General features: G+C 39.8%; 1 protein-coding gene across 1 annotated transcript in view; it reads left to right on the top strand.

The window, feature by feature from the left end:
- The window catches only part of LOC138059834 (probable methyltransferase-like protein 15 homolog), a 182,579-nt gene extending 170,561 nt beyond the window's left edge, over nt 1–12,018 (top strand). Inside the window, exons 5-6 of the mRNA XM_068905470.1 lie at nt 9,639–10,092; nt 11,270–12,018. Coding sequence (XP_068761571.1) covers nt 9,639–10,092; nt 11,270–11,820 — 1,005 coding nt within the window. The 3' untranslated portion in view covers nt 11,821–12,018. The remainder of the gene's footprint in view (nt 1–9,638; nt 10,093–11,269) is intronic.

The following is a 12,018-nucleotide window of genomic DNA, read 5'->3' as shown; positions in this document are numbered from 1 at the left end:
GGTTGAATCCGTTTTTACTCAGGTTACATTGGTTGTCTTCATTTTACCAAAGTTGAATATCCACTCTTCCTAGTTTTAAATCAGCCATCAACTACCAAAAAAGGAATTGAATACCAATACTCACAGTGTACTTGAGGTGGCGATAATTCTTCCAAGGATATCTTAGTTCCAATCACCGCAGTTATGATGAAGATGGCTTGAGATAATAAAGTGGGTATAATGACCAGGAAGTGTGCCTTACAAACTAACTCTTGAGCGATATTGTAGCTTATCTATTTAGACATAAATATGGATGCTCTTAGAAAGGAATAAAAAAGTGGAAAATGACACCAAAGCTTAACTGTGTGTTCACTGAATACGGACCTACCAAGTAATTGGATGAGCTTCTCAGGATATCTTAGTCTCAATCACCGCAGTTATGTTGAAGATGGCTGGAGAGAATAAAGTGCGTGTAAATGACCAGGACGCGTGCCTTACAAAAACTAACTCTTGAGCGATATTAGCTTATCTAGTTAGACCTTGCCAGCTTATATGCTGTAACCCTCATGAATATGAGAAGGATTGACACCAGAGGTTACGAGAACAATTGAAACTGCCAAAATCACATGACACACACAAGAATTAAAAAAATTAAATAATCAGATAACATTGCATGAATGAAAGAGTTTTAAAAAGGAATGAAAATGTCGAAAAATACTCCAAAGCTAAACAACACGAGGTCGATGATGTCGCTCTCCTCGGCTGCATTCTCTGTGCCTTTGGATTAAAGCTCAAAGTTGGGTGTTTATAAAAGTGATAACGTCACTCCCTCTGGTTAAACAACCCCAGAAGCTCGGTGCTGTTATTCATCAGATGGCACAATATTTGTAGTAATGCCATTAATTTCGAAGGCCTTATGTTTTTTTCCGGGGTGTTAAGTACTGTTCGTGTGCCAATGAATTACCGGCGCGTGCCCTGCTAATTAGGCTGCTAATGAGGATTGGAGTTGTCGGCACTCGCAAGAGATACTTGATCTCACAAGTTACTTCTCCGCTGCAAAAAATGGTAGCTTTAAGTTATGAAGCGCCAGAAAGCATTTTTTTCTGCGAACTTTGCCTTGCTCTTGAGCAAACAGACGCTGATAGATGAAGGGGTAGTTTCTAAAGAAACTGTGGTGCTGCGTCGGTGGGGAAGTAGTATACAAAAATTTGGTTTATCAACGGAGTTGATAATGTAAATTGACCACCGTACAGAGATTCTAAAAGCTGACGTTTCGAGCGTTAGCCCTTCGTCAGAGCGAATCGAGGGATTATGGGTTACGTGTAGTTTTTATAGTAGAGTAGGAGCTACGCTATTGGTGGTAACATGGCAACGTGAAAAGTAGGAATATATTAGTTAAATGAAAAGCGTTCGTTAATACCGTGAGGATTAAGGGTGCCGATTTGAAAGATGAATTTTTGTTCCAGATTCTTGCGGCTTTCCGTCGTACCTAGATGTAGGGAAAGGCCGCAGATAGCCATGTGTTTTTTGGAGTGGTTAGGCAGATTAAAATGGCGAGCGACTGGCTTAGATGCATCCTTGTCATTCTTCTCAACATCGCGAAGGTGTTCGCGGAATCGGTCACCTAGTCGTCTACCTGTCTCACCAATGTATAATTTATTGCATAACGTACAGGTTATGCAATAAATGACATTTGCGGAGGTACATGTGAAACGATCGGTGATCTTAACAGATCGCTTAGGTCCCGATATCTTGCTAGTGTTAACAATGAAAAGACAAGTTTTGCATCGTGAGCGCGCGCATTTGAAAGTGCCGGGTTGCTCGTTGGTTTTGAGCGCACTTCTAACTAAAAAGTTGCCAACGTTTTTGTCGCGTTTGAATGAAATAAGTGGAGGTTGCGAAAAGATTCTGCCAGTCTCGGGATCATTTTGGAGTAATTTAAAATTACTAAGAATGATGCTTTTGACTGCGTGATTATGAGGATGGAAAGTGAGGGTGAATGGAATTCTGTCATTCTTATCTTTCTGTGACGTTTGTAGTGACGACTGTCGATCAAATTGTTGGGCGCGATGATGGCCCGCTTTGACCACAGAGACAGGATAGCCTCGTTTTATGCCAAAATCCCTCAAGATCTCACTTCCAACAATCAAAAACTTGTCAAAGACACCATTCAAAATCTTATAGTTAATCAAGAATTACCGGACACTGCCACTAATCTCATCATCAACACCCCTAGAACTTCGTGCATTTACTTCTTGCCTAAAATTCACAAACCCAACAACCCAGGTCGACCTATCGTTTCTGCCTGTAGTTGCCCCACCGAACTCATTTCTAGCTACTTAGACAGGATTATGACGCCTGTCGTCAAATCTTTGCCATCATACATTAAAGACAGTACACACGCACTACAAATTTTCCGCGATTTCAATTTCTCCGGCCAAGACAAACTTATTTTCACCATGGACATTACATCTCTATACACAGTCATTCCTAACAACGAAGGTCTTCAAGCACTTAAACACTTTTTCGATCAACGCACTGTCAAAGAACCTAGCTCGGAAACGCTTCTCCGCCTTGCCGAACTAGTTTTAACGCTTAACTGTTTTTCATTCGCCGGCAACTATTACAAACAAATTAATGGTGTAGCGATGGGCACAAGAATGGGACCTAGCTATGCCAATCTTTTTGTAGGGTATGTTGAACACCAATTTTTTAATCAGTACAACGGCCCCAAACCTGAACTCTACGGCCGCTACATCGACGACTGCATCGGCGCTATTTCATCCAGCAGGGAAGAACTCGATCAATTTATAACCTCCGTCAACTCTTTTCATCCGGCTCTTAAATATACCTGGGAAATTTCGGAAACTTCATTGGCTTTCCTAGATATCAAAGTTTCTATTAGAGGCAACGTGCTATGTACTAGTGTGCACTACAAACCTACTGATTCACACAGTTATTTGTTGTATTCATCTTCACATCCATCACATGTCAAGAACTCCATTCCTTATTCTCAATTTCTTAGACTTCGACGTCTATGTAGTGATGACTCCGATTTTTCCAGCAAATCAGAGGAGATGTGCCAGTTCTTCGAAAAACGTGGCTATCCTGTCTCTGTGGTCAAAGCGGGCCATCATCGCGCCCAACAATTTGATCGACAGTCGTCACTACAAACGTCACAGAAAGATAAGAATGACAGAATTCCATTCACCCTCACTTTCCATCCTCATAATCACGCAGTCAAAAGCATCATTCTTAGTAATTTTAAATTACTCCAAAATGATCCCGAGACTGGTAGAATCTTTTCGCAACCTCCACTTATTTCATTCAAACGCGACAAAAACGTTGGCAACTTTTTAGTTAGAAGGACGCTCAAAACCAACGAGCAACCCGGCACTTTCAAATGCGCGCGCTCACGATGCAAAACTTGTCTTTTCATTGTTAACACTAGCAAGATATCGGGACCTAAGCGATCTGTTAAGATCACCGATCGTTTCACATGTACCTCCGCAAATGTCATTTATTGCATAACCTGTACGTTATGCAATAAATTATACATTGGTGAGACAGGTAGACGACTAGGTGACCGATTCCGCGAACACCTTCGCGATGTTGAGAAGAATGACAAGGATGCATCTAAGCCAGTCGCTCGCCATTTTAATCTGCCTAACCACTCCAAAAAACACATGGCTATCTGCGGCCTTTCCCTACATCTAGGTACGACGGAAAGCCGCAAGAATCTGGAACAAAAATTCATCTTTCAAATCGGCACCCTTAATCCTCACGGTATTAACGAACGCTTTTCATTTAACTAATATATTCCTACTTTTCACGTTGCCATGTTACCACCAATAGCGTAGCTCCTACTCTACTATAAAAACTACACGTAACCCATAATCCCTCGATTCGCTCTGACGAAGGGCTAACGCTCGAAACGTCAGCTTTTAGAATCTCTGTACGGTGGTCAATTTACATTATCAACTCCGTTGATAAACCAAATTTTTTAGACACTGATAGCTTTGCATAAGTAGCACGCAGAAAACCGCAAAGGCTAGCTAAAGATCAAAGGCTGGGATATTTTTGTGCGCAAAATGACTCGATAAGAAAAGCGCATTTACAATTCAGAGCCCAAACTTTCTCTACAACAATCAAGGTCGCCTGCCTGGAGAGCAATACCAATGCATCCTCCGGGGACACAGATTAAGATAACTTATTGTTTACGGCTGTTGTCGTAAGGTCGGCACGCGTAAGAAGGACGCCATCAATCAAAAGAAAAGAACGCCATTCAAATGCTAATAAAAGGCGAGCTTTTTATTGCCAATGACGTTGATCACGAACAAATGTTTATTTGATGGTAGCAAACTATCTACACGACACTCTGACACCTTCAGTGGGGCATTAAACTCGTACCTTTGAAAGCAGCTGGCTCGTGCTAATTCGAGCATAACATCTCCTTTGGAGCTTTCTGGAGAGCCTAACACGACGCTAATATTTCACGTACATTCTTAAATCTAATAACATGGTTAAATGTCGCCATAGACATGCCGGTCAATTTAGAAGCAAGAAACGGTTTAATTATTAAAAGGACCTTTACATCTCAAAGAGCTTCGACTTCCTTCTACATGTCGTTTTGAAGGAGTAAATCTTAGAAGCCTGAAGAAATAAAGATACGTATTTAAAATTCCATAAGACGTTTGCCGAGTATCACTTTAAGGCACAAATAATGTAAATGCTCAGAAAGCTAAAAAAAAACCGATATTTAAAGGAGCTTAGTTTTGCCACAGGCTGCCCAGACCTCATAGAGTAAAAATTATAAGGATTTGTATGGGAATCTCGATAACAAACTGAAAAATATATTTACTAGCAAAAGTTCTCAATAAAAAAGCTGTACTTTATTGTCGTGGTGACTTTCTCGGTTTTTGTGTGGTTATTTGCCTGATTGAACGCGATTTAAGCGACTTTTCAATTTTCAGATTCTCAGGTTGTCACTCGTATCTAAAATAAAGGAAAGGCTGGAAAGTAATTTCTAGCTTATCTCACGTCTCGCCGATAAAATCACACTTCTCCGGCATCAGTCACGCTCACACTCCGGCGATGGTCACATAACACGGATAAATTTACTTCTCCTTGACCAAGTTTTAAGGTCCAGCGAGCATCCATTGCTTAGAAACAGCGGAAAATATTCAAATTTTCAAAATCCTTCGAGGCTCGCTTACAACGAACTTTTTGACACGGCTGGCCAACCGTTCACTTATTTGCTCTCACCGTATCGTGGCAAAAGTGAACGGTTTACCAGCCGTGTCAAAATTTGTTGTAATCGAGCCTCGAAGGATTTTGAAAATTTGAATATTTTTCGCTGTTTCTAAGCAATGGATGCTCACTTTATCCGTGTGGCCATCGCCGGAGTGTGAGCGTGTCTAATGCCGGAGAAGTGTGATATCGGCGAGATGTGAGGTTAGCTAGAAATTACTTTCCAGCCTTTCCTTTATTTATGTGCGAGTGGCAACCCGGGAAGTTGAGAAGTCGTTTAAATCGCATTCAGTCAGGCGAATAACCAGACACACAAAAACCGAGAAAGTCACCGCGACAATTAAGTACAGCTTTTTTTTTTGGAGAACTTTTGCGGGTAAATATTTTTTTCAGTTCACGGTTATCGAGATTCCCATACAAATCCTTATAATTTTTACTCTCCGAGTCTGGGCCGCCGGTGGCTTTTGCTTGCAATGAGTGAAATCACGTTGGTTTGCCCTGAGAAACGTAAATATTAGTTTGCGATTTTGTTCTCCGAAAGAGCTCTTGAGGATTCCGTCAAAAGCGACGTTTTTTTCTCGCTTTTTTTCTCTCAGACAACTGCACAGGTAATAAGCAATTTACTTAAAAGTGATTTTGGAAAGAACATTTCGTTATAAAAACATGCTCAAAGTTGGAAAAAACGACGTTTCGACGCTATCCTAACTTTAAACAAAAAGCATAGCACGAACAGAATCTGCTTGAGTATTTAAAGAAGGCTTGAGTTTTCTGTTGAATATTTAAACATTTCAGTGTTTGTTGGTTTGCTATAGACCTTTCAGATGTTTTGAGTTCAGTTCCATTCTTAGCAATTTCAATTCCGATGAAGGGAATCTTGTTATATTTCGACAGGAAGTTCCATAGTTAACCTTATGCTGGAATGTAGGCCATTCAGAGTAGCAAGAAAAACGGTGGCGTTCCCCGGCATTGCGACCCGGGTACGGGGCGTTAAGTCATCATGTTTAGGCTTCTCTTCATTAGACATGAGGAGACCAAGTGGTGACCCATTGCTGCACCCTCCGTCTGCTCATAAAGTTGGCCATTGAACTGAAAAAAATTGATTAGTTGCGGCGATTCTAAAAAGTGTCGTTAGCTGATGTTTTCGTAAATTGAGGCCGTAAGTTCGAATTCTGTTAAACCAATCGTCCATGATAGCTTTATCAACCAGAGAGGGTCTACTGAAGGCACATTTGTGAACGGAGCCGTAACATCGCACGAGACCAATATATCGTCCTCGTTCATGGAGTAAGTGCGAATTTCATCATCGAAAACGAAGGCATCATTAATTGTGGATTCATTGACGGAAAGCGGTTTCAGCTTTTCCTCAAGTCACATGGAAGGCTTAAAATTATACGTTCTGGGTGCAGATAGGATAGGCCTCATAATTGTTAGAAATACTGTATATTTTCATCATTAGGGACAGTCACTGTAATTGATTAATGATTTCTATTTGCTTTCATGTCTGCTTTTCACTGATTTAAAGCCCCGTTTACACCAGCAAGTTTTCCTTGACAATTATTATTGCTCGTGTAAATGATCAACAAATTTCCTTGACGAGGAATATTTGGCCGTCCAGAGAACTTGTGTATGAGACTTAATTCAAGGTAATGAGATGTAGAGCGGTTTTCAATAGCCCTTTTCACGGTTACTTTTTCTCGTTTGCATTACAATATAATGCAGCATGTATGTGAGGCAATTTCGGGCTATTTTGTAGTTTTAACCCGAAATTGCCTCGCATCCACGTTAGATTACATTGTAATGCAAATAAGAAAAACTAACCGTGAAAAGGGCTATTGAGTGTCGAAATAAATTAGTGAATTGCTTTGGTTTTGCATTACTTCACTCAGTGATTGGTTCAAAGTTCTCGCGCCGCTTTTTCAACCAATCAGAAGTGAAACCAAAACCAATCGTTGCTCGCGCGTGCACATTTTCCCGCGCTTTGTGTTGGCTAGTTTTGATTGGTTTACTGGATTGTCTCCAAAGTAATTACTTTGGTTTTGGTTTTACGACACTCGATTGAAACTCGCTCTATCAACAAAGTGAAAAAAATCCTGCGGTATAATTTAATTCAATGTATTATTTTGCGTGGTTAGTTTTCACTTTGTTGATACATCTCATTACTTTGAATTGAAAATCCATTGGTATTATCACTTCCACAGTAATGCACGACTTTTACCATTGTCAACGTATTTCAAATTTCCAATCAGTTTTGTTGTTGTACACCATGTTCCTTTCAGTGGGAGACTTAATTAACTCCCAAATATTAATATCTATTTCAACACAAATAATCAAATACTGTGTACATGTACCTTGGTTCATTTTTCCAAAAACATATTGTTTGTTGCCTGCCATTGATATCCTCTGGTAAAACATTAAATTACACCCTCAGCATAAAATTTAAGCACTTATTACAGGCCCACAGGGAAGGGGGATGCGATGGGTGCGCCCGCATTCCCCCCCCCCCCCCTTCCCCCCACGGGCTGTGGAGATCCACTTTTTTGTTGACCAACGATTTAAAAAAAGTGAATTGATAAAAATGTATATAGTATAGTATAGTATAGTGTAGTAATAATTAAGTGCAATTGCTCTGAGACGGCTACACACTTTCACCAGAGCCAGCATGACACGAGAGGCTCTCTTCACTGGCCCTTATGCAGATCCACAGACATTAATCTGGAAGAAAGAGTTGATCTGTTTGCGAAGAAGTACCCAAGGAGGCTTGAGCTTGGCACACTACTGAAAGAATCACGATGATCAGTACTTCTGATAATACGGAATTTCAACTTTATTCCTATTTTTGTTCTTTTTAAATAGTGACATTCTCTGAAACTGTAGAATACATACGTAAAGTAGTTTGCGCCAAAAAAAAAATCAATTTTGAAGTTCAAAAGTTTGAGTAATATCCACGTTTTTAATTAACTTCGCATTTGGCTGCCTGTTTTCATAACATACCTCCTTCAAAACGCGCGAAATGCAGTCTCAGACAACCTAATTTTCAAAATTTTTCCGGGGAAGCATGCCCCCGAAACCCCCAAGAGGCTCCCGACTCCGGCACTCGTTTGGCCCATCTGCCTATGGTCCTGTATTATGGGATCTTGCATATTGCGTAACATGGCACATACACACCACATCTGGTTAACCAACCCAAACTGACTCTAAGGGACAACTCCATCAAAAATCCTGAACATTTTAACCTTGTTAATCGCCCTTTCAACATAAATCCTTATAGGCTAGCAATTTCTTTAGTTGATATGACATCCTCAAGTGACGTCTGCTCAGACTTGCCTAAGAAAGGGGGCAATATTTAAGGACTTTCCAAGAGGAAGAATATCTTCAATGGTGAAGCCTGAGTCTCCTTCTGTAAAAGGGAGGTTAAGAAAGCTACTTCTTTCAACTATTTTCCTATTGGATATGATTCCAGCATATAACTGGCCAATAAACGTGAAAAATCCTTCGGGTGAAATTCCCACCAGTGCTTTCAAAATGGTGCGATTCTTGTGAGAACTAAAAAGTTCAGTGTTAAGGAGTTTCGCTTACTGTGCTTACTGTGTCGGAGACTTTTCATGACTTATGATAGATTATTTCTGCTTCTAAACACACACAGATGAAGACCGCACATATGCCTTTTTTTTACAAAAAACAGTAACCAAGGTTCTTCCTCTTTTATATTTACATTTGAAACCTCATGGAAGAACAAGTCTGCAGTGACAAGTGTACAAACTATGTTAATGTGACCAGCAGTTTCCCTTTGGGTGTCGATTAGTAAGATCACATGACGTGGTTCTTACTTCTTCTTTTTTTTCTTTCAGTCTTACACCAATGATGACATTGAATTTTACTGGCTATATATAAATAGCCAGAAAGCGCAATTAAACAAAGGAAATAAGTATTCTAACAATAATAATAATAATAATAATAATAATAATAATAATACTATTTTGACTATGACATCATTGTTGGAATTCAAGTAACAACCGGATTGTCTGAGTTCTAATGAAGAAAGGAACAAACAAACCAGTAGCAGTTCCACATCAACTATTCCAGCCATATCGATCCCTACCCTGCGTTACCAAATGAAGTATGTGGTATGTTTTGTATGTACCAACTGAGCACAAGTGAGAACATGAATTTATTATTGTAATTAGTTCATAAGTTCATCATTTATGTAACTGTGATAATAATGATGGTGATGATAATGATAATGATAATGATAATGATAATGATAATGATAATGATAATGATAATAATAATAATAATAATAATAATAATAATAGCTTTCACAAGATCCAGAAGAAACCCAGTAATCCTGGCATCATTTCATTTTGCCTTACATTTCACTGCAAAACAATATCTCTCCTGTATGGTTGCAGGTTTTTATTGATGCAACATTTGGCTCCGGTGGGCATACAGCTGCCATCCTTATGAGTGCAAAGTGCAAAGTCTATGCTATGGACAGAGACCCAGCTGCTGTTGAAATAGCACGCATTCTTTCAGGGAGAACTGAGTTTAAAGGAAGGATGTTTCCTGCTCAAGGAAAATTCAGTGAAATCTACAGAGTCCTTAAAAGTCACGGTGTTAAGAACGAATCTTTTGATGGGATGCTCCTTGATATTGGTGCTTCCACTATTCAATTTGAAGATCCAGTGCGAGGTTTTTCATTTTATAAGAATGGGCCTTTAGACATGAGAATGGATGTCCGTAATGCTTCAAAAGAAAGTAGCTCTGGGGAGAGGCTGCCAATGACAGCAGCTGATGTAGTGAATTCCATCAATGAAACGGAGCTCATTGCTATTTTACGGCAGTATGGACAGGAAAAGGAAGCAGGTTAGCAATTTAATTTAACTTTTGTAAGATTGAGAAACTAGTTGATTCAAAATCATTGTCTGTTGTTACATGACATCATGGCAGACATGTTGATTTTCCAACATGATAAATAAAAGTGTAGCTGCTGATCATGTCACTGAAAACACTTGAAATTAGAAGTGATTCTTCCACTTAACTGAATAATTTAAGCAATTGTCTCTTCTAGACACCTAAAAATTCAAGTGGCTTTGATAAGATTCAAATCTATGACGTCTGCGATGCTGGTGCAATGCTCTACCATGCACCATTTTACGGATATGGTAGCCATTTTGAAATCCATTGTTTCAAATAGCTATCTATTATAGGATTCTAAGGGGGCAAATTAGCGTGCATTTGCCCCCTTAGAATCCCATAATAGCTATTTGAAACAATGGATTTCGAAATGGCTGCCGTATCCGTAAAATGGTCTATTGTCTATAATTTAAGAGACACTAATATTGCTGTACAGTAACTGTCCACTTAATTGTGAGGATCACTTCAGCCTTTCGTCTGTAACCCGCACTTCAAATATATACTTTTAGAACACTAACTTGCTTACACTGTGGGTTTGGCAACAGATGGGAACCTGAAGGGATTGCTTAGAGATTGCTCAATTTCATCAAAAAATTCTCATCGACAACACCATACAAATGAGAGATGGGTTATTCAGTTGATGTAACAACTTACTGACTGACAATGGTTGAATTGTTGACTATCTGACTGGTTGAATTTTTTTCTGCCTTACGGCTTTCGGTGAGTGAGGACCGAACTACCATGCGAGAGATCAGCTGGTCCAACACGCAGGGACATTAAATGATTGAGGAGTCAAATTCCTTCCTTCGTAAGCACATCTATGATAATTCATTAATTACACAGAGTCTTCTAAGATAAGGATTAATGGTTGGCTCCATCTCAGTAAGCGTTTTTTGAATTAAAGAACTGACACTCTATTTTCTAGAATTAGGGCTCAGAGTTCTCACCGTATTTTGTACTGTACTAATCCTAGTAGTCTAGGTGTGGGGCAAATTAAAGAGTTGTCAATAAACATACTTTGATACTCGAGAGCATCCCAGTATAGTGCCGACTGCAAAGCTGCATGTAGATGCTGGCAAAACGTGTTGAGTTTTTCATTTATACACTTTCATTTTTCTCTCCATAGTTCGCATATCCAGAGCTATAGTACGAGCCCGCAGCAAGATGCCAATAGTTTCCACGAGACAATTAGCAGGCATCGTTACTGCAGCAGTACGGAACATCCGAACCGACAGATTTTCCCGCCAACTTCATCCGGCCGCCAGAACTTTCCAAGCGTTGCGCATACTCGTAAACGATGAACTAAACGAATTGCAGTATGCTCTGAAAACGGCGCATAAACTTCTCCGTCCTGGTGGACGCCTAGTTGTCATTTCATTTCACGCGCTTGAAGACTCTATTGTAAGGCATTTTTTCAAAGAGACGCTCTCCGATGTGAGCTACTTGCGGTCAAGAACGAAAGTTGCGGGGAAAGCGAAAACGAGCTCCTGGCTTCCCCTTCATAAGAAGGTTATTTATCCAACGGAAGAGGAAGTTTACCTCAATCCGCGCTCGCGATCTGCCAGATTGCGCGCCGCCGTAAAAGCGGACAATTTAGTTCTTGACTTAACTGAGCTTACAAACTTGTTAGATAATAATCCGGGGCAGAGTTTTTACAATGGTTCAACGCCGCAATGAAAGCTTATTTTTTCATTTTAAATATTGCTTGTCTAATCCTTTTTCTCTTAAGCAACAGAGTGAAAAGAATTGCATTTCTAAGTGTGGTAAATTATTTCAGATGAAAGAAAGTGCGTTCACAAGGGCTACCTCCTTATAAAGGTTGTTTTACATTGTGAAAAAGTCTATATGAAAATAAATGAGTTAATGCGCAATGAA

This window comes from Montipora capricornis, chromosome 8, assembly GCF_036669925.1.
Source record: "Montipora capricornis isolate CH-2021 chromosome 8, ASM3666992v2, whole genome shotgun sequence".
Lineage (NCBI taxonomy): Eukaryota > Metazoa > Cnidaria > Anthozoa > Scleractinia > Acroporidae > Montipora > Montipora capricornis.
The sequence above is the reverse complement of the archived record's forward strand: the minus strand, read 5'-3'. Positions and strand labels throughout refer to the sequence as shown.